Source organism: Vitis riparia, chromosome 9, assembly GCF_004353265.1.
Source record: "Vitis riparia cultivar Riparia Gloire de Montpellier isolate 1030 chromosome 9, EGFV_Vit.rip_1.0, whole genome shotgun sequence".
NCBI classification, from domain to species: Eukaryota; Viridiplantae; Streptophyta; class Magnoliopsida; order Vitales; family Vitaceae; genus Vitis; species Vitis riparia.
This window is the reverse complement of record NC_048439.1, coordinates 1498204-1522033: the sequence shown is the minus strand read 5'-3', so window position 1 is coordinate 1522033 and position 23830 is coordinate 1498204. Positions and strand designations below refer to the sequence as shown.

At 34.0% G+C, this 23830-nt stretch overlaps 3 protein-coding genes across 3 annotated transcripts; 2 read left to right on the top strand and 1 right to left on the bottom strand.

Annotated features, from left to right (window-relative positions):
• Positions 1-1310: 1310 nt before the first annotated feature.
• On the top strand, positions 1311-7128 carry LOC117922103 (eukaryotic initiation factor 4A-8-like). The gene is made up of 5 exons (XM_034840124.1): positions 1311-1427; positions 4763-4832; positions 5004-5110; positions 5523-5953; positions 6141-7128. Exons 2-5 carry the CDS (start codon positions 4765-4767, stop codon positions 6774-6776), a joined length of 1242 nt encoding a protein of 413 aa, XP_034696015.1. The 5' UTR covers positions 1311-1427; positions 4763-4764; the 3' UTR covers positions 6777-7128.
• A 4732-nt stretch (positions 7129-11860) lies between these two features.
• LOC117921575 lies at positions 11861-12558 on the top strand. Its single transcript, XM_034839493.1, has one exon. The coding sequence runs from the start codon at positions 11976-11978 to the stop codon at positions 12327-12329; it is 354 nt and encodes a 117-aa protein (XP_034695384.1). The 5' UTR covers positions 11861-11975; the 3' UTR covers positions 12330-12558.
• A 3033-nt stretch (positions 12559-15591) lies between these two features.
• On the bottom strand, positions 15592-22515 carry LOC117922121 (casein kinase 1-like protein 2). Its single transcript, XM_034840149.1, has 14 exons — positions 22037-22515; positions 21907-21947; positions 19573-19642; positions 19333-19481; positions 19142-19237; positions 18984-19054; positions 17738-17799; positions 17548-17611; positions 17378-17462; positions 17162-17288; positions 16936-17018; positions 16791-16854; positions 16546-16685; positions 15592-16376 (listed from the first exon to the last, which is right to left on the bottom strand). The coding sequence occupies exons 1-14, from the start codon at positions 22110-22112 to the stop codon at positions 16089-16091; spliced, it is 1416 nt and encodes a 471-aa protein (XP_034696040.1). The 5' UTR covers positions 22113-22515; the 3' UTR covers positions 15592-16088.
• Positions 22516-23830: the final 1315 nt, after the last annotated feature.

Here is a 23830-nt window from a genome sequence, read left to right as displayed (position 1 = left end):
TTTGCTTTAAGTTGCTCATTATCTAATATTTTTGTTACTTGCATTAGTCTTATTCAAAATCCCGTAAAATTTACCATTACTCAATTCAACTCCCTTTATCTTAAGTGATTTGCCTAGGTTTAACCTTACTGAACTAAACCAAATCAAAATTAAGCGAAGTTGATTTGGGTTGATAAATAAATCGGTTTGGATTAATTAAAATCCAACTAAAATAACTCAAATATAATTATGTTTCATGATAATGCAACTTTGAACGATATTTAGATATTACTTGGAAGTGTGAGTCTCATACTCTCGGAGTTAATTTATCCACGTTTTTTTGAAAAGTAGAAAAACTCTTCTATTCTTTTGTGAAATAAATTTTTATTTAATAAATATATTAAATTTATACCTATTTTAATAAAAATATTTTTAAAATAGAGTTTCCAAACAAAAATGATATTAGGATAAGCATGTTGAAGAGGTAGATGAATATGACAATAATTCTAAAAGGTGTATACTTTGCACAATTGGGTTGAAAAGGTAGATGAAAATTTAAAATTGTTCTAAAGGATATATGAATAATTTATCTCTCAAAAAATACCCAACATACCCTTAATTTGATTTTTAAAAAAAGCAAAATCCCCACATAAGGTCCATATCAAATGCATATATGGGCTCCAAGGGTAGAAAATTGGAAATTTATCCCATTGGATGATGGATGTGACATGATTTTTAATTACTCATGATAGTTAATATATTAAGATTTCTATAATTTTTTTTAAATAATAAATAAAATATTTTTCAAAATCTATTTAATATTCATATAGTTTTTTTTTTAAGTTGCAATTATTGTCTTAATTTATTTTTTCATTATTTTAATATTCAATTACTATTATTTTTTATTTTAAAAATTTAAAACATAATTAAATAACAATATAAATCTATATATCATGAATTTATATAGACATTTTCTTAATTTCTTTTGTTTGTTTTCTATACCAAATTAGTAGAAGATTTATTTATACATATGCAATATATATATATATATATGTCTAATATGCCCCTTGATTGAGTATTTTTAATTTTAAAAAAAATTAAAAAAATCAACCATTTTCAACCATAATATTCTATATTATTGTTCTCAAATTCGTCTAATGGGTTTTGACTAGCTATCAACCCATTTGAGTCCCTCTCGATCTCTAAAACTTTCTCACCAACCAAACAAACCCAAAAGTAATAACTAAGAAAAGCGAGGGTAAAACCGGAAAAAAGAAAAACTCGACCACACGGTCGATGATATATGGAACATGCCCTCCACTTCCCTAATCCTCTCTTCTTCTCACAACTCCACGGCGCAGATCCGAGGAGTTGGGAAACCCTAGCTGCTCTCTCTTTCTCTCGCTAAAGCTCCAGCTCTCAATATCTCTCGTAATCACCATCGTCAGGTTATTCTCTTCTTTATTCCAGTTCTGATCATGTTTCTCTCCGTCGTTTTCTGATTCTTTTGATGGTTTTTTTTTTTTTTTGTGTTAGGTTTGTTTTTGGTATGATGATTAAATTGGATGTATTTGGATGGGGACGGATGGATCTGTATCAATGTATTTGTGGCTGTGTTTTGGATCTGTTATTGGTTGTTTGGCGGATGATTGGTGGATGAGGGAGGGAGGGAAAGAGGGGGAATTTTTTTTATCATTTGTGTTTGGTTTTATTATTGAAATATCAGGGCTTGTCAGTCGTATACAATGATTGATTGAATATTTGTGTTTGCGCTTTCTGTTTGAGTTTTCTGGATTTTTCTCGGACTTGTTGGGGTCGAAATTATGGAAAAATACGTATTTTGTGGAGCTAATAGAAGAAAAGGGAGGAAGCTTGTAGTACTTGGGGTTTGGTTCGGTTGTTGAAAACTCTGGACTTACCATTCTGTTGAATGATTAATTGTGTTAGCATTTGAGGTGTGAGTTTTTGGGCTTGTTCATGCTTGGGTTTTATTTCATTGGGTCCCAAGTTGTGAAAATCCTATGATTTATTGACCTTTTGGTTGCTGGAAGGACTGTGGAAAAAGGGAGAGAAGGAAAGAAAATTTTTAGTGTCTGTGTTTTATGTTGGTTTGGTTGTTGAGAACTTAGGATTTCTCCTTTTGTCGAAGGATTAACTGTGTTAGGATTTTTTCCTCCAACTTGTGTTAGTGGTTCCAAGTGTGAATTTTCTAGCTTTTTTTCTTCGTAACCACGAGTTGTAAAGGGGGTTTCTTTTGTTTTAAGTGCTGGATTCTGCTTTGATTGGTCTCAGTCTACAGTAATCCTGTCATTTATTCATTGGTTGGTTGCTACAGTTACATATGGAGAAAAGGAGAAAACAAAAGTAGACTTTTAGAATTTGTGTTTTAATGTTGGTTTTATTCTTAAAAAAAAGAAAAAAAATTTGAACTCCTTATTTCTATTTACTGGTTAGTGCTCTTAAGTGCTTCAAGTGTGTTTTTTTCTGGATTTTTCTCATGAACCCAATGGCATTAGGGAATTTGCCTGTTCTGAGTGGAGGGTTCTGTTGTATCTGATCCCAAGTTATGAAATAAAATAGGTTTTCTAATTGTTTGGTTCTGAGAGAACTCAGGAAAGGAAAGAAAAGGAAGGAAAAAGTTTTAACATTTGTGTTTTGTGTTGGTTTGGCTCTCAAAAATTGGAACTTCTGAATGTTAGTTTTAGCAGTTCAAGTATGAATTTTCTGGAATTTTCTCAATATTTAAGTGTTTGGAATAAAGGTTCTCGTACAATGTCTGTATTGAGTGGTAGGTTTTATTTTGTTGGGTCCCAAGTCATGAAATCTTTGATTTCATGAATGTTTTGTTGCTCAGAAACTTGGGAAAGAAAAAGAAAAGGTAAGTGTTTTTAAAAAATCAAGACTTCACAACTCTATTGTAGAGAATATATGGTTAGTTTCCCAAATCTGAATTTTCTGATTTTTTCTCATTGACTACAGTGGTAGAGATTTTATTATATATATATATATATATATTTTAACGCTTCATGTCTGTTGAGTTTACTGGGTCACAAGTTATAAAAATCCTATTAATCAGAATTTTGATTTCTTCTTTTGTCCTGATTTTATTTCTTGAAACCTAAGCATGACAACAAAAATTCCTAATCCATTTGGTTTCAGCATTCAAGCTTTAAGCTTTAGTGACCAGATATCTTAGTAAATCCAAAACTGTTGAGTTTATTGGGTCACAAGTAATAAAAATCCTATTAATCAGAATTTTGATTTCTTCTTTTGTCCTGATTTAATTTCTTGAAACCTAAGTGAATGACAAAAAAAGAAATTTCCTAATCCATTTGGTTTCAGCATTCAATAAAGCTTTTGTGACCGGAAATCTTAGTAAGTTCCTTTTGGGTTTTAAAAACTTTGTGTTGTATTTTGATTTTATCAGAATTGTTTCTTTATTAAACATGTATAAGAGTTGATAAGAGTATGATTGCTTTGTTTGCTCTCTCTAGTGGAAAGTAATCTGAACGTTTATGTATGGGCATCCATGATGTGAAGTTGCAAGTCTGTTTTCCCGAAAAGCACCTTCTTGCTGACCAGTTCATGTGTTTTGTTTCACAAAAAAAATGTTATCTGCATGAAATTAGATGGTTCTTGACTTTTGGTATTATGAGAAGTCCTGTAGTTAGGAAGCTGTGAACAGTGGCTCCAAATGCATTGAAATTCATGAATTTGGGGTGTTTGTCTCCGCTTTCTTGAGATCGCTTTTGTTTTCTGAAGATTGGAGAAACTGAAATGGTTTGAAGAATTCTTCTCAAAGTTGGTATTCAGGAAACCGTTCTCTAGAATGATTTTTTCCCCATAAAGGATTGTTTTTTGATGTCCTTTAAAGATGTCTCCTGCTTTACCATTCTCATTTTTAGTTTTTTTGGGAAGTTTTAAAAGTTCTTTAGCAGGGATGGGTGTAAACAACCCCTCACTTTTGAAACTGTTGTTTTAGTGCCTTTCTTTTAATTTTCTGCTCCACTTTTTCCATGGAAGTTTGACAGACACCTTGAAGCAGCAGCTTCATTTTGTGACCATTCATGTTTTATTTTTTATTTTTGTTATGGAAGATGTTCTAGGGTTATTTCTCTTGTTTATAAATTTACTCTTGCTGGTTTCACATATACAAACTTAAACGTTATTGTAGTATCTTTGTGCCTCACTAATAAACTTCATGGCTTTTACACTGGTGAGCTTTTTTTTTGGGGGGGGGGGAGGTATAAGTGGCGTCTGGTGCCAGATATCAGATGGCTATCTGCCTCTAGGAGCGTCTCCTCCATATAATAAGAGAGAAGTTTAATGCTTGTAAATCCTTTTTTTTTTGGCATGGTTTGCAAGTTTGGCTCTTTTGTTACATTTTCGTCTAAGAAGGGGAGTTTAACATGTGGACAGACCAATGCCACTCCTTAGTTGGGCTTTTCTGTTACATTATCCTAGAAAAAAAGTGTTTTCCCTTTTTCTTTCGTGTAGGTGTGGTGTTCGTTTTTTTTTTCTTTTTTGGGGGGGCGGGGGGTTGTTGTTGGTTGGTTGACATTTTTGAATTTTTCATGTAGTTTGGAGGAACAAGATTCTTCCTTTTGGCTTTCTGAACCACTGCACATTATCACCTGGCATTGGCCCACCCGAATCCTAACAAACATTAAACTGCCATTCTCAAAAGTGTTGTATCATAGATATGTATTGGCTGGCTTAGTAGGCAATACTCTCTCTGTCTCAGAGATAAAATTTAACTTTGAATAGCATTTTTTGTTTCCAGTTATGGCAGGTCAAGCACCAGAAGGTTCACAATTCGATGCTCGTCAATTTGATTCCAAAATGAATGACTTGTAAGTGTCTGGTTGTGTGCAATGGTTTTTATTGGTGTTTTTCTCTATATTGTTATCAAGTTTTGTCTACTTTAAATTATTTTAGTTAGTGATAGCAGGCCCTGTTGTTTTATGTAATACATAAACATGGATGTTGATTTTAATGACTGTGTGATGATTTAATTGATCCAGGCTCTCAGCTGATGGAGAAGATTTCTTCACATCATATGATGAGGTTTATGACACTTTTGATTCTATGGGATTAGTAGAGAACCTTTTGAGGGGTATCTATGCATATGGTACGTATGAACAGGCATTACTTATAAAAAAAAAATTATGTTAATTTTCGTTTTTTGATTCTTTGTTCCAATGTTGATATTCAAGCTTCTTGTTGATTTTATCAATTGATGGAGGTTTTTTATTCTTAGCCTTCTAAGTTGATTCTTAGCTATCTGATTGTGAAATTCTTTTTAAATTTGTGATGGAATCCTTCCAAAGAGCTAGAATCTAGGTTTGCCTTTTCTTTTGCATCCTTCTTAATACCAATCTTATAACTGTGCTGCACATTGATTTACTTGTTCAGTATTATTTAAGTAGGTGATTGTTTAGTCTTCAATACGCAAAATTATGAACTACTGTTGCTGTCTTTTGTTGTTCTGGCCTACCTTCTCCTAACATGCACAAACCTCTTACCCTGGGTTTCTTTCAAAGGTTTTGAGAAGCCTTCTGCGATCCAACAAAGAGGAATTGTTCCATTCTGCAAGGGGCTCGATGTGATCCAACAGGCACAATCTGGAACTGGGAAAACTGCAACTTTCTGCTCTGGAATCTTGCAGCAACTTGATTATAGTCTAGTCCAATGCCAGGCATTGGTATTGGCACCCACTCGAGAACTTGCACAGCAGATTGAGAAGGTTATGCGAGCACTTGGTGATTATCTCGGTGTGAGGGTTCATGCTTGTGTGGGTGGAACAAGTGTTCGTGAGGATCAGCGCATTCTTCAAACTGGTGTTCATGTTGTTGTTGGTACTCCTGGTCGTGTGTTTGACATGTTGCGGAGACAGTCACTTCGCCCAGATTACATTAAGATGTTTGTATTGGATGAGGCTGATGAAATGCTTTCACGAGGTTTCAAGGATCAGGTCTGTTCTATTATCTCTGTTTCTTTACTAGTTGTAATATTTTTGCATACTTCATGGTGAAGAACATTATTTTGCTAATTGTTAGAAGTTCATGCTCATTGCTAATTGCTGGATTTTTCAATATGTGCAAGTTTTGACTGGCTTTGTTGTTTTTCTGCTAATTCATTAATTTTTTTGCTGCTGTCAGATCTATGACATTTTCCAGCTGCTGCCATCTAAAGTCCAGGTTGGAGTGTTCTCTGCCACAATGCCCCCTGAGGCCCTTGAGATCACTCGAAAGTTCATGAACAAACCTGTGAGAATCCTGGTAAAGCGTGATGAACTCACCCTTGAAGGTATCAAACAATTCCATGTTAATGTGGATAAGGAAGAGTGGAAGCTTGAGACACTGTGCGATCTCTACGAAACCCTGGCCATCACTCAGAGTGTCATTTTCGTGAACACAAGGCGCAAGGTGGACTGGCTTACTGACAAGATGCGAAGCCGTGATCACACAGTATCTGCTACCCATGGAGACATGGACCAGAACACTAGGGATATAATCATGCGCGAGTTTCGCTCCGGCTCCTCCCGTGTTCTTATAACCACTGATCTCTTAGCTCGTGGTATCGATGTTCAGCAAGTCTCTCTTGTTATTAACTATGATCTGCCAACTCAACCAGAAAATTACCTCCATCGAATAGGTCGAAGTGGACGATTTGGAAGAAAAGGTGTTGCCATCAACTTTGTTACCAGGGATGATGAGAGAATGCTGTTTGACATTCAGAGGTTCTATAATGTGGTCATTGAGGAGCTGCCATCAAATGTTGCTGATCTCCTCTAAAGAGGTTTTTTTGGGGGTTCCTCGAGGTAAGGGGTTTCTTATTTCAAAAGTACTATTTAACGTTGGATTTTTTTTTTTTTTTTTTAATGTCTAGTGTCTTAATTTAATGTTTCCAGACATATTTGACCATATAATGATATGGGTCCTGCACATTTGCAATAGGATAATTGTCATGTTGCCTATTTCAGTGTGATAGGCATTTATTATTGCAAGTTTTGGTGCAGGTAGGTTTTGTATCGTATGCTCTTATTCTTTTCCATCCTTGTATTGTTCAAAAAGCTAGTAGTTTGGATTGTTTATTATGTTGGATCTTGCTTTTGAGTTTTCAATGAGGAGAGATGTTTTATAAATATAGGATGATGACTCGGTGTTTTTGTTAGTGACTACTGACTAGATCCACTAAATCCTTCCTTCATCCGCAATCTACCATGTCTTTTATCTACTTTATTTTATGCCAATATTTTAATCATATTGGTAACAAATTTTTTGTTCATGCTGATGCACCGATTCACCTAAATATTGCACTTTATCCTTTTTAGGTCTTTGTCCTTTGGGGGTAGTGGAGTAGATGTTGATGGTGTCGAGTCTGAATGTGAATTGATTTTGGTCCTTTTTAGGTCTTTTGTCCTTTGGGGGTAGTGGAGTAGATGCTGATGGTGTCGAGTCTGAATGAGAATTGATTTTGGTCTGTCCTTGCACTTTTATAGGAAGCTTCGTCAAATATTTCAACCTTTGATTTGCTTGGTCTTGATTGTTTACAAAATCGGGAATGTGCTTGGTTCATGTAAAAAAATTACCCGAACAACCTTGATTCCTTTTTGCTGTCATAGTAACCACACCAATGATTTACCTAGTAGCTTTGTCGTGAGATTCTCCTATATCGGGGAATGTTATGAAGCTGAAGTTTTGCTTGAAATGTGCACACCCCTGGACCCATTTCTTGAAAAGGAGACGAAAAGCATTTTGTTGATTTTTGAATTTAGTGGTTTTTAATGCAAATTGTAATGAAATTATTCCTTCAATCTTCTTCTTAGCCAGCTTTTATGCTACCCAAAATCCCCCTCTGATGTTTTTCTAGCTGGTGGGGTTGTGGATGAATCAAATAAGAACAAAAAAGGATGGGATGTGTGTTTGGTGTAGGGGCCTTCAAAAAAAGAATGCTGCCCCCCCCTTTTTACCTGTTCTACTTCTGTTTGGGATAACATTATTATTGGATTCAAAGGCCACTTTTTCTCCACATATGGCATGTATATTCCTGGGCGAGAAAGTGGAAGATAAGCTAATGAAATCTTCATTTAATGTGGTTTCCCGATGTGGGACCGCATACACCCCCAAAAGCTTAAGCTAATGGGGGTAGACGTAGCCCCACGTATAAGATCCAATGTTGGTAATCTACGTCATCAGCCAAACCTAACTTAGATACCAAATGATGTGGGTCACGTATACTCTAAAAGCTTAAGTTAATGGGTAGAGGTAGTCCCATGCCCGTGCTAATAAGCCGGGGGACATTGGATTTCTGTCCATGGGACATCATTTTCATGGGCATACAATGATGTATTTTAAGGTAGACTGAAACCCATTTGACTGGTGATGAATCTTTTGAATACCTAAGCAGTAGATGATGTGTATTTATGCCACCGCTGTGTATTTAATGAGCCTCACTATCTGCTTACTCACTCTCATTCCATGGCATCTCTACACGCTTTGCTGGATTCAAAGCCATCCAAGCATTTATCTCCTGAAGCTCCAAGGGCCGGACCTGTCACCTCAAGTATGTGGTTGATTGAATTTCTAATTTTTCACGCCTTAGTTGTTGGTTTGAGAATACGAGGAAATCGCATTTTCATAATGGGTTTTTTAAAAAACAAAAATAATGAGAATCCATTTAAGACAAACGGGTCTTCTCTTCTTTCCTAAAAGAGGTGGAAATTGGAATCTTGGTTCACTGTGGAAGGACACTACCTAAGGATGGAAAATGGGTGAGGTCAGGTAGTGGCTCTCCTTTTCCCCTCCTATTTTTATTTTCCATCCAAAATCTTCCCTTTCCGCATGTATATTTAAGAGTTCTTTTGTTTTTAAAAAGCACTTTTAACCTAAAAAGTGCTTTTTTTTTATAAAAAAAAAAGTTAATTGTTTGTTAAATGATAGAAAATATTTTTTAAAATCTGAAGAATCATTTATCATGTTAAAAAATTGCTTATAATGCTTTTTAAGAAGACCATTGAGAGACGATCAACATTTCATTGAAAAAAATATTTTCACTCATTTTGATATTTGGGTTTAAGAAAATTTTCTTGCCTCACCTTCGATCTTCACTCTTGGTCCTTGTTCCATCATGGGCGGACCAAGTAATGGTTTTCGTTTTTGCCATTCCTAAGGTTGTCTTGAGTCTTACTCGATGGCATATTCATCATCTAGTTAAGGTGTAATCATGATATGTGACGAGCTTATTTTGGCTTAGATCCATACTCAATTTGGGATACTCATGAAGTCTACTCACACTCTCTTCCATCCCCTCCTTTTCCTTAGCATGCTCACACTTAATCATTATTAAAAAAAAAAAAAGGAAAAAAAAAAAAGAACCCCCTCCTACAAATATGAGCTCATTACACTTTGATTATGATGGAGGAGGATGATGATGATGATGATGAAGGAAGGAAGAAGAAATTAGGGTTGAAATTTCTAAAAAATTGAAGGCAAATCAAGTTTGTACAAGTATTTGAATTCAAACCTAAGACAAATTCAAAGGCATAAAAGCACACGCCTTTTTGTGTTGTGACATCAATCCACATACCCTCCTCCTTCCTAATTCCCAAGAATCACATACAAACACTGAAATCTTCAACTTATGTGGGGCCCTTTTATACCAATTTCCATAAATTCATATTTATTTGAAAATTCTATGCCACCATTCAATGAAAACAAAATTTCAAGATTTTCAAATAATATTTTTTAAACAATATAATATAAATTAATATGTCGGTACTAAAAAAAGAAATATAGGATATCAAAGTCTAATTTTTGGGTAGCATGGAAGGACCCATGTGGGTGCATAGTATATATATTATATGTCCAACCAAAAAGAGTACAAATTCCATCTACTCTAGATAATGTAAAGTGAAACATGCCATGAGCTTGGGCTCCACCATTATTGGCCTTGTATGTGTATCATCACTAGGGCGATTTTTTGATACAGAGGTCTGATCATGGATGAGAGGATGAGAGCCGTTGGATCGATTCGATCACATGGTGGGGCCTGATTGCAAAAGGGGTTGGGTGAAATCAATGGTTGTGATCAAGTCGTGGGAATGCATTCCATCTGGAGGCGGTCAAGAGATGATTCTCCCAAGAAAGTTACTTTTAGTCCGTGGTCCAAACCCTAGACCTAGACTTTATTTTCCCGTTGCCGTTCTCCTCCTGCAATGTACCACATTTTATCATGGCTAGGGCTTTTTTCTTTCCGGGAAAATTTACAAGATAAGAACAAAAAAAAAGTTTAGGCCATGTTTGGTAATTATTTTTTAAAATAGCTTTTGAAAATTGTTCTCTTACAAAAATCTGTTTGGAATTTGAAATATTTTTAATATTTTTGAATATTTTTAAAAAATAATTTTGTATTTAATATTTTATTTTTAATTATTCTACGTACTTGTATAATTAATCTTTTTAAATAGTCATAAAAAAATAAAAAACATAAAAAATAATTAAAATATATTATTTGAAAATATTTTATTTTCTATTCTTAATAATAGAAAACAAAAAATAGTTTCTAATGGTAAAATATGTTTTTTTTTTTGGAAAACAGAAACTGTTCTTGAAAATAGTTGTGAAATAGTTCTTAATTTCTAATTTTTTTTTTCAATTCTTTGTGAACATAAACTAGAAGTATTGTGGATTTTGTGATTTGTCTATCTCAATTGATCCAAATATATATTAGGTCAAATTCAATGAAATTAAGCCTATTTCCACATCATAAAGGTTTGAAAATGACCACCATAGTTTTTATTATCTTAAATTATATTTTTTACACCTAAATACAAATTCTTGTACATATAGAATCAATCCTTATTCCTTAAAAGAGTACAATTTGAAAATCTAAGTATAAAAAAGGGGGAAATATATGTAAAAATATTCCCTACTTTAAAAAAGTAACCTCCATGCATTTGTACTACATATAAGTTGAAAGGGATCAAAATATTCTCTATGGTATTTTATGAAAAAGTGATTTTTTTTCTATTTTTTAAAAATGAATCATTTTTACAAAATAGGGTCATATTTAATAAAAAAAATCCCAAAGAAAAAATCATAGCATTCCTCTATGATTCTCCAAGATATTTAGGGTATGTTCGATAATTGTTTTCGAAAACAATTTTAAAAAGTAGTTTTTAATAACAATTTTTGAAAATTATTATCTGATTTTTGTAAAATAGAAATCTGTTTAAAAATCTAAAATAATTTTAAAAATAATTTTTATATTTAGTATTTTACTTTTAATCATCTTACATATTGATATAGTTATTTTTTAAAACAAATGAAAATAATAGAAAATAATTAAAAAATATTATTCGAAAATATCCTATTTTATATTCTTAATAACACTTCAACTGAAAACATCTTGTTTTGTGTTCTTAAAGATAGAAAACAGGTTTTATTATTAAATGTATTTTTTTGTTTTAGAGAACATAAAATTGTCCTAAGAATCTATAAAACATAGATTTAATTATAATTTTAGGTGGGTTAAAGATATGGAGAAAAAGTCCATACTTCAAATACAAATGAGTTCACACGCTCAACAATCCTTTGAATTTTCTATTTTTTTAATTATAATTTTTTTTTTTTTAAAGTTAGAAGATCTCAAATTCAACCACCCCACTTCGGAAGATTCAAATAAAGTAGCCCCATGCCTTGTAAAATAAATAAATATATAAAAATTATGACAAGCCCACAAAGTCACAAACTCCATGAAAGTGAAGGAACATGTAGACCAAAGACAGTCAAATCTTCCCAATTCACAATAATAATAATAATAATAAGAAATCACCAATACCACAAAGAAAAGCAACCCCATCAGCCCCCTTTTACCTCTTCCATTCTTCTTCTTCTTCTTCTCTATATTCAACCCTCCATCCTCCCTATTCAACTCTCCATCCTCCCCAAGTCTTTGGTCTTCTCATCTCTGTGGGGAATACCTATATATCAATGGAGGACTACAGATCCAAGTCATGCAGAGAAGGGAGGATGCAGATTGAGAGCTACTATGGAGGGAGGCCAGCTCCCTCTGGCATGCATGATCTGAGGAGTTATAGTGTCTCTTATGCTTCTTCTTCACAGCCACCCACCCAGATGGGGAAGGAGGTGAAGATCAAGAAGGGGAAAAGCAGCTTTGGGCCCTCTTCCAAAAGCTGGAGTTTCAATGACCCTGAGCTGCAGAGGAAGAAGAGGGTTGCTAGCTATAAGGTTTATGCTGTTGAGGGAAAAATGAAGGGCTCTTTCAGAAAGAGCTTCAGGTGGATCAAGGACACTTACACCCAAGTGGTCTATGGGTGGTGGTGATTACTGGGTATCACTCTGTTTTTTTTTTTTTTTTTGTTGTTTGTGTGTGTTTCATTCAATATGTGATGGATGATGTGAACCCTCTCCTCTGCTGCAAATTCCCGTATAATCAATGTCCTACACTTCTTATGTTCTTTCCATAAATTATAATTGTAAACTGTCCTGTTCCTGTTTGGGTTCTAAGAAAGTAATTTTTATGAAACTGGATCCATGTCTATTTGTGCTTGAATTCATACGCCAGTGTGATCAATTCTAATGTGCCCATATGGGTATATAGGAATTCACTGATTGGTTCAGGTTTTTGAGCTTGATTTGGATGTTTTTGGCCATGGAAATTTGAGTATGATCTGAGGATTATTAGAATTTCATGGGGCTAATGAATGACTGTTTTGTGGGAATTTGATCTTGTAAGCTTGGGTCCAAACTTCAAATCCCCTTTCTGGGTATAATCTTATTGTATTTGATTTAGGCTCCGTTTGGTTCTGGGGAAAATTGTTGGAAAAGTGCTTCAAAATAACCTCCTCTTGAGCATTTTCTAGCCTTTTCTTTTTCTATCATTCGCCCTTTCCAAGATCCAAAAGGGTCAGTAAGGAATAATGCTTCTGCTTTTAGCTCAAGACTTTTCATCAACAAAGTAATTATGGAGAGATCACTACTAGTTTCTATCTTATACATCAGGCCCCCAACATAGCATTCCAACTTTCTTGGCAACCAAACAGGTCATTTTCACTCTCCTTCTACAAATCCCAAATGGCCATAAAGACACTATGAACAGAAAGAGATGAGTTTTATCAAAAATTTGCTTGGAAATTGGTGTAAAAGATATATTCAAATCTCAAATTTAAGGTAAAAAGTTAAAATTTTTCAATCTTTTGATAAATATTTAAAATTAAGAATTAAATTAAAAAAAAAAGCCGAATTAAAACATCATAAGTCCATTAAGACTTTTCTTAAAGCTTAAGAAAGTTTTATTTGGAATAATGCAAAGTCATCAATGCCGGTAATTATATTTTTATACAAATTTAATTAAATGAAAATACGTTTGTCACATTCCATGGTCTTTGTATTTTTTTTTCTATAAACCTATGTTATTATGATTAAGAAAACCTCCATTTGACGCGCCAAACAAGACTTAAGAACTTTGGTACTAATTGGGTAATTTTATTAGATAGATGTCTTTTATTTATTTATTATTATTTTTAAAGAGTTAATCATGAAATAAATCAAGAAAACATTACTTCTAATATATTTTTTTAATTTATTATAAATTTAATGAAACGTTTATAATATTAGTGTCGGTCTTTATAATATTAGTAAACTTTTATAATTTACTTTTATAACATTTTTTTAATTAATAAATAAAACTAAAAATTTATTTTTTGATCCCTGACATCCTCATTCTACGATAAATTGCTTGTAGGGTTTGTGTAGTTTTTGGGACGGTCTAAAAGCATTTTTTTTTTCCCACAAATAATGTGCTTTACAAAGTATTTGATCACATGGTTCCATGCTAAAAAAGTGCTTTTCCTGCAAAGCCAAAAGTGCTTTTATCTCACACATAAGACATATCTTTTTCTCACTAGCTCTTAAACTTTCTTCTATCATCCGTTTTAAATTTATTTTCATGATCACCATTAACTCTTATACGCACTTTCAAACCGTACAGTTATGGTGACTCATCCGTGTTGACATCATTATCCATTTCTTTTTTATTAATTAAATAAATTTGGGGTGCCCTTAATCCAGCTGTAATCTTTGTCATATATAAATGAATTACTTTTATAAATAATGCAACTCGAATCAATGCCACATCATCAAAATAATTTTTTTTTTTTTTTTTTTTTTGCTTTTTTTTATTGTCGAGTCAACAAGTGTTCTTAATATCATTTGCTTATCACAACTGTCACATTTTTTCTCCTGGCTTCTCATTTAGCCTTCAAATGTGCTCATCTGATCATTATGTTGCTGCATTGGTTTGTCTATTTTTTTTTTCTAATTTTTTTTTAATACAAATTTCCAATCATCTCATCCTAAATTCCTAATTAAATCAAAATTTTACTTGTCTCATTTCATTTAAGTTAATATTTATGTTGGACAAGTAATTTCGAAGCCACTGTCATCCTTTCATCCGCCATCAATTAACCTGTGGAGGCGGGGCTGGTATACGAGCATACTGTTATCACATTAGCCCTCGGAGGGCATGACATGGATATGTGTGGTGACACCTTAAGCCCACATGGCGCAAGGCATGTTGTAGTATGGTTTTGACTTAGTCTCGAGGGGATTGGAAAAGGGGTTGAGTGGCACGTGTAGCCAGGCCGTGCGCAATGGACAACACAACATAACCAACTCACGTTGCATGACTCATGAGCATGAGCGTGGCACACTCGTACAGGCTTAAGACAATAAGAGACGTCACAGATTGGAAGTGACTCGGATTCCTCTTTAGTGGGGTTGTAGTCTCACTTGGTTATGACTTGACATGGCTGCCCCCAAGGCACATCGGGCCTCTCCATGAACACGTGCAAGGCCCCGTTAGGGCTTTGCACACACCAAAGTGCGGGATTGCTCAGACAGATAGATTTGGACTACGTCCTCGAGAAAAGGTCGTGTACGGGCAGCCCAGTGCATGAGTTGCATATAAGGTAAGGCTACTACGTGCATGAGTCGTGTGCATGATCATGAGACCCTATAACATGAGTCAGGTTGCCTTGTGTTGCTCGTGCTCTCAAATAAGCTACAAGCTAATCTCTAAGACAATCTATTCACCATCCCTTTTTCCCTTCTTAAAATTATCTCCATACATAGAAAAATGTAAATTAAGGTAAAAATTACCATTTAATATGTAGCTTCCCAATATCATTCTCTTCTTGTGATCATCTCTCCATTCATCTTCATGAAGATCTTCCCAAGCAAACCATAGAGTGGATGCAAAAAATTTAATCCTGAAAATTTCTCTTCACATCTTATTCAAAAAATTTCTACATATACCTCTCTCCTACCCTACAATTAAATACCACGGGGCTCGAACCCAAAACCTGCGGTTCACGAACCCATAAAGCCTACCTTGCCCACAAATTTTAGACCCCAAATTTCTTTCTACCCTAAAAAGGACTTTAAATTTTAAACGAACAGGAAGTACAATGCGATGCTTAAATAATTACAAGTATTCAAACTTATCTACTTCCCTATCTCATTTCATTTAATAAGAAGACAGTGAACATCTACTTGAAAAAAAAAAAAAAAAAAAACTAATTTGATGTTGAGCTTCAATGATATTTCATATGTGGAAGTACTTCAGAACGCATACCGACGTGGCAGACAGAAAAATCAATAAAATGGCCTAGTTACAGTATTACAGGATTTTAATATGGTCTGTAACCACAAACATAGCTTATGATGTCAAAAGAAACCATGAACATAGAGAGAGAAAAGTAAATCAAGAAAAAGGTAAGCAGAAACTGAAAGGCATGATAACACAAACTCAAACTTGTGTTGCCATTTGCACAAAAGCCTTACCTAGTTGGATTTCGGTTGGGGATCATCTGCTCTCCTGTTGGTGATCTGGTGTCTTTTATTCTGCTGTAGACGCTTAAAAAAGAGTGAAAATTCCCAACCCGACGAACCTTATAGATTTTAGCCTCTGCTGCTTTCCTCAAATACAATACACAGAAACAAGAAATTCCACTCCAAGTGCGTGATGAAGCATAATGTTTTCAAGATTTACAATGAGAGATTGGGGGGATCGAGAGTCAGCCACTAATACTGCACTCTCTCTTCATTATTGAAGTGCAGGGACTCGATACCCTTAAGGGTGGATTCAAAGTTCTTTATGTTCGAGGAGGTGTTTCTGCCAGAAGATATACGTTTGTGCTCTGATGAATGAACAGGTGAACCTCTTTGTCCACTAGAAATTTTGCGGAGTGCTCCTGGGCTTGCATCAGCACGAGATCGAGACGGGTCAGATTCACCTCCAACAATAACTGCATCACGACTGCTAGAAACTGCACCTCGCCTTGATGATCCACTTGCCCTCACATTAGCTGACTGCATATGCATATATATCCAGGCATGAGGAGATCATGTTTAATAAGCAAAACCAAAACTGGATACCAAAAATCAAATATTCCAAGGTGATAATCATCATTCAGGCCCATGGGATGCAAATACATAGTGCGTCAGAATTTATACAAATCTGGTTGCAATCAATGCTTACCAGACTATCTTTTGCCATTGTTGAATCATTTGCAACTGGACTTTTTTGTTTCAAGGTTCCAACATTTAGAGCTGGTACAGTGGTCCTCCTGCGAGAGGGATCTGCCGAAGACCAGCCAGAGGGTCTTCCATCTTCACCACCTGCAACAAAGTTACAGATATGAACCCCAGATAAATTCCATGGATAATGAAGTCAGATTGGATTCATGTAAATGAAAGCAGGAACCAGAAATGTGAAGTAGCTACCTGATTGTCTATCCATGTTGGCAACAGCAGGAGGGATCCCGTGGCTTGGTCCAGCCCCAGGGCCCTATTAACAAGTACTAATAATTTTTCAATTTCTTTCAAGAAAGAAGGATAACTAATCACAATATCATGGTATATCACTTACAAGAGCGCGGCTAGGTGGTCCAGAAATCTGCGATTGCTGATACTTCAGAATCGTCCAATCAAACACATAATCAAACTGAAATCCTGAAGCAAGAAGAAATACAGACTAAATGGTATAAGAGTTGATTTGTTAAGAAAAGAGCTTTGATCAATAACTTAACAATTGTCACTCATCTTAGGACTGTCTAAAATGTAAGAACTTAAAATGTATATGAGTATCTTCACACCTTCACGAATAAAAAGGTCACGGAAGATTCTTTTGAGATATGCATAATCTGGTTTATCATCAAATCGAAGTGAGCGGCAGTAATGGAAATATGATGCAAATTCTGTAGGATAACCGCGACACAAGGCCTAAGGCAGAAACACGAGCTTTCCAGTCAGTTTAATGGTGCTGAACATATAATTGTTGGCATTAAACAACATAACAGAAGAAAAGTTACCTCAATTGATGTTGAAACTTTTTTTTCACTGATCTTTTCATACTTTTGTTTCTTTGTTCCAGCTTTCAATCCCTGCCAAGGAAGACTACAAAGATACAATGTCATAAGTAGACTACCCATGTAAATGTGAGAAAGATAACAGACAGCCAAAGGTCACCGGGAGTGATTACCTTCCTCGTAAGAAATACATAAGAACATATCCAAGAGATTCTAAATCATCCCTGCGACTTTGTTCTATATAGTAGAAAGGAAACATGATAGGGAGTGAGATTCAATCAGAAAGATCAATGTTTAGTCCATTCAATGTTATATCAATGAATGCAAAAGCTGAACACAGAAATGAAATAGCTATAAGCATACCAATGCCAAGGTGAGTGTTCATGCTTGCATATCTTGCAGTTCCAGTCAAATTCTTATTTTCTCTGCAATTTATCTGAACAAGTCAGCTACAAAAAAGTAGTAAAAACAGTACTTGTGATTTTTGCTAAATTTAATCCAAAAGGTAAAGTAATATAGTAAACCATAAGAAAAAAATAAAAGGCCCAGCATAAGAACAGTGTTCTTTAACTTTACCGATTTCAAGAAAACGGAAAGGACAACCATCCACAAGATTAATGCATTCAGTAGATGTGCAATTGACAAATTGCATATACCTAATGCAGTTGGAGCCAAGTTTAGATAACTTACTTCACACAAAAGATAGATTACATCATGCATTATTTTTGTGAGATGTATGGGCAATCTCAACTGCATCAGGCTGACCAAACAAATCCTCATTGGCCATTTAGCTATATTTAGGGCTATGCCTCTGGCATCATGTATCCCCACCCCTAAACCCACCTTTTTGGCCTTCTTATTCACCTTGTGGTTCTATCTCTGGGACCAGCTACATAAAAAACAACTTCTATTTATTTTTTCCTTCTCTCACCAGTGTGTTCACAAGAGAGTTCTCTGAACAGAATGCAGGTCTTATGAAAAATCTCTCATATTGAAATTGAATTATAAAAACTTCTCCTATAGAAAATCTAACTTCCATTTTTGAAAAAAAAAAAAAAAACATAAATGAAAATAAAGCAGCATTCCAGGCATCTCTTCCCTGATCCCTCTTTCTTCATCTGTAGGCCATCTCCAATGTATAAGGATTGCTAGGGTGCATTAAAAGTGAATAGGAATCAGGAGAAATATCATGTAGAACTTTCTGCAACAATAAATAAAATGGTAATCTAAGAAACAAGAACTGACGTAAGTGGGGAATTTTATTATTGCCTACAAAACCTACACCTAAATGTTCTACTGCCATCTGATTAGATGGCTAACATTTTTGTACTTCAGCAGTGGAAATCAATCACAACAGAGTTTATAATAGATGGAGAAAAAAAGGGACAGAAAACAATAATTGTTAATCAAGCTCCTCTTGCAAAAAAAAAAAAAAAAAAAAAAACACTCCAAATAATCTCAATACAAAATTAAAATAGTTCAACGGGGTACTGAATATAAGATACATGGATATCAACTCACACAGAGAAATTAGCTCCAAACTAGTAATACATCAACTTGTCAAATATAAGCACTGAAAGAACTCATCAATTAGTTGAAAACAACTAACCTATAAGGAATGTGTTGATGGGTTGAAGAGTCTCTGTACTTCTTAGCCAGACCAAAGTCAATAACATAGACCTGAATGCACGCAAATAGCAAATGATGCACCAAGACATATGACAAAAGCAAAAGATAAAAACCAAGGAACCAGTGTCAACTCAAAACCTGATTAGCACGCCTTCCTAAACCCATAAGAAAGTTGTCTGGCTTAATATCTCGATGAAGAAATGATTTTGAATGAACAAATTCAACTCGATTGATCTGACGGGAGTATCATAATTGGCAGAAAAAAATGAAGGAAATAAGCCATATGAGATGTGAGAACAATATGACAAAACCAATAAAATAAATCCTACCATCTGATCTGCAAGCATAAGAACTGTCTTCAGAGATAGCTTCCTGCTGCAAAAGTTGAATAAATCTTCAAGACTAGGTCCAAGCAAATCCATCACAAGAACATTGTAGTCTCCTTCGACACCAAACCATTTTACATTTGGAATTCCCGCTGCCAATGTTGAAAAATTTTCCAAAAATGAGAAAAAAATTGAGAAGCAAAAAAATAAAATGGAAAACAGAATATGAAGAAAATCCCTTACTTCCTCCTTGTAGTATCTTATACAATTTTGACTCATACAGCAATTGGGGATGCTTTGTCTTGACATTTTCCTGAAAACGAGAAACAATATCAGAATAATACAGAACAAGACATTTATTACCATCAGCAAAGTTTTGTAATAAGTCTACATGAATCCATGCCTTCAACAAAAAAATGCATAGAATCTATTTACAAAAAACTGGTCAATAATACAGTGGATGTCAGGAGCACTAGCAGTTGTTGCGTACATTTCTGAGCTGGTATGATCGGACGGTAATATCTAACTACTCAAGTGGTTATAGTAGTCTTCCTGTTAAACTGTTACCAATAATTCTTCATAAGATTTTAGACAAAAAAAAAAAAAACATATCTTGCTATACAGAAATGAGATCACATGATTTTCATTTCAAAAATGCTTGTTGTGGCCAATAAATTGAGGCTGTTTAGTGAGATCAATACATGGTATGTTTTATTACTCCGCACTGAAAAGATCACAGGTAGGGTACTTTCTTCACTTCTCATTTTACTAATGTCCCTTAAATTTCCAACTTTTATCTAGGGCATTAATCTCTGAGTGGCTAGATAACCAAGTCCACTAAGATTAGTAAACTCCAAAGACTGCCACTGCAACTCCTTTGAGCCAAACTAAACCAATCTCAATTAGTAAACCCAAAGGGGCATTACTAAGTGGACTTGGAAAGCACAAGATGATGTGTTTCCTTTTGTGAATTAGTTCAGAAGCACCAAAACACCATTCAGTTGGTCATTCAAAATTCTTAGCAATCCCCTAAGTCATTACATCCAAGCTAAATGCTTCTTGAAAAATCACAACCATCCAGACTAAATCCATGTGCATAGCTTAAATAATATCAATACCAAAAGTTTTTTTTTTCTTTTAATAAGTAAAGAAATTGTATTAAAAGCACCAAAAGTATACACAATGTATACAAGGCCAAAAAAACAGGAGGGATAGACAAAAAACCAACATATTTGCTTCACTTACAACCCAACCAATTTATGAAAATCAATACCAAAAGTTTATGAAGGTTGTTCTGCCCTGTTATGCAAAATTTCCCCAAGAGGAGGAAAATAAAGAGAATCATTTAGTTATTCCCAAAGGGCTGCAAGACCCTCTGAAAAGGTATAAGCACATACACTATTTCCAAATATGACCCAGTCCATTATTAACTCCAACACCAGTGCCTAGTAGTTTTATCCTAAAAGAATCCAACCTGAAATCCCATTAAAGATAACATTTCAAATAACACATGCAACAAACAGAACCCAGGAAAAAAAAAAATTGATGTCACTCAGGCATGGAAACATAGTTATAAAGAGTATGACCAGCACAAAGCACCACACTCTAGAAGGTATTGAGAACACAGAACTCTGCTCTTAGTAGATGATAAAAGGATCAACCACATTGTAAGCCAAATCTTAGTTAAGACTACCTGCACAATATTATAAAATCCCTAGCATAATTCCAGACAAGCTATGAGCACTTAATCTCTCAAAGAGCTCATTTTAAGAACTAAAGAATATAATTTAGAAGTTCTCAATGCTATTTCCCATAACCTTCAACATAATAAATACCAAATAATGCTTTAAATAGCCCCTATTTATCCTATAGTTTCATTCACCCTCTATTTCGAAACCAAGAAAACCGAGGAGAAAAAAATAAAATAGGTTTTACAATATGCTATTTTATTTTGTGGGGTTTCAAAAGAGAAGGAACAAAAAACAGGAAAAAAGGAAAGAAACTGGCCTCATCAAATTCTAGCAGTTGTATTAAGAGTTTCTTGTTTTCTTAATAAGTTGAAATGGCATTTAAGATTCCATATTTTGGTTTCTTCTCTTCCTACGTTTCTTCAGAAACCAAACAAAGAACTTGGGCAAAATGATTTGTACAGATCCATCTCATCTCAACGATAAATTTTCCAAAGTCCTTTACAATATATGTTTGTATAATAAAATTTTTAATATATATATATATATATATATATATATATATGCAATTTTGAGTGTCTTTAGAAGTCATTGGGGAAAATAAGGAAATGAAACATTTCAGGACCAGGCATTTAATTCCTTAGCAGCAAATTCAAATTCAAAAGAAAATAAAATCAATAACTAAATTCTTATAAATTCCCGCAAACTTAAAAAATAAATACATTTTCAGAACTTCCTACATAAAACTAGAACAATTTTCTCAGTAGTCCTTAAGTTTTTTAATAAATTCCTCAAAATCACAAACATACATTTCTATGTAAAATTAACAAATATAAAACGTTTAATTTCATAAATTTCCAACAAGAATTATAAAAGAATAAAAACTCACAAGCTTAATAGCAACCTCCTCATTCGTCTGAATATTAGTGCCTGCGTAATTAAAACGAAATGTAAAATTCCAAAAACAAACGAAAATCACGAAAACAAGAACAACAAAAACCACAAAATCGCCAACAAACCGAGATAGATCTCTCCGAATGATCCACTGCCGATCTTACGACCAAGCCGGAACTTGTTTCCAACTCGAGGTTCCATCGTCAAATTTCCAAATAAAAAACGAGCCCAAAACCAAACCAAACCAAACCAAACCCTAGCTACGAATTCCAAAACAAAACAAAATCAGCAATCGTCCACCGCCTCGCCGGCTCCGATGATCAGAAACCAACGCCGAACAAAATTCCGCGTAATCAAGCAACAGAACAGCCACTACGTACGACTCGCGGTACGGACACAAAGAGAGGAAGAAAAGGCGTAAGCAGGAGAAAAAAAAGGAAAGTTTGAGGAAGATCAGAGAGAATAGAGAGGGAAGGAGGCTAGGGTTTTCAGATTTTCTCTCTCGAGAAAATGAGAGAGAAAATTCGAGAAAGAGAGAGAAAATGGGGGAGGAGGAGAAAGAGGAGGCATCATGATATCGCCAGTCCCTCGCGCTTTGATCCAATCGAAGCGGACTTTTGTATGTTGAAAATATGCGTTCTTTTTTCCCCGTTAAAACGGCAACGTTTATAATAAAACGATATCGTTTCGATTCAAAACGACGCGTTCCAGTGTTTTTGATTTGGACCTGGGTTTCTAGCTTGGGCTTCTTCAAGTCAAGTCCAACCCACATCTCTACGAACCTTCTATTCCCCAAAATTGTTAAACTTGGAATGGTTCAATTTTTATTTTTTTTCCAATTAAACAATTGGGTTTTTATTAACATTCTAGAAACAAATTAGTGAGAAAAACCCTTTAAAAATATTCCTCTTTTTCTATAAATAAAATAAATAAATATAAATATGAATATAAATATATATATTTGGTTTTATTAATACATGTTGTAAAATTATATTTATAATCTAATAGTTTAGGACGACTTTCTATCATACAAAACAAAAAGTCAGGAAGGGAAACAGGTTTATCGACCAAAAAACTATTTTTTATTTTTTGTTCTTAAAACCATAAAACATGAATATTCCTAAATAACATCTCTTTAATCATTTTCAATTATTTTTCGAAAATTGTTTTAAAAAATAATTATACAAAAATATAGAATAATTAAAAATAAAATACTAGATATAAATATTTAAAAATATATATATTTTAAAATATTAAAAACAAGTTAAAAGTATTTTAAATTCTCAAACATATTTTTGTTTTACAAAACATTAAATAATAACTTTCAAAAATTATTTTTTGAAACTATTTTCTAAAATAGTTACCAAATCAGACATTTCTGCATGAAAACTGTTTTATTTTTTCTTCTTTAGAATAGAAACTTGTTTGTAAAACTTTTGATAAAAATAGTTTTTTAAAATTTTGTTTTAAAAATATACCGGTCTTTAGAATAGATTTGAGGTGTTTTCAATTAAACATGAAGAATTATTTTGAAAATTTGATATTCTACTGCCGAGAAAACTGTTTTTCATACTTGAATTTTCAAACATAATTTTACTTTTCAAAACAATCTATAACTATTAATAAGAAATAAAAAATAAAAACTTTTATGACCGTCTTCATTTCAAAGGCGAACATCTCCATCGTGGTCGAGCTTTATAAGAAGAACCTTCGCTTTTTGACAAATTACACAAACTTTTTTTTCTTTTCCTATGAAACGCATAGAGGGTTAGTGAAGAAGAAATAACAAATTAACCTTTCAGAAAAATTGACAAGTAGAGAATAAAACATTTTAAAGCAAAGAATTAAGATGTCTGGGACCTAAAAGCTCATGGTTGAAGTTCTTTTGATATACACAAGAAGATTAAGATGGCCAAGAA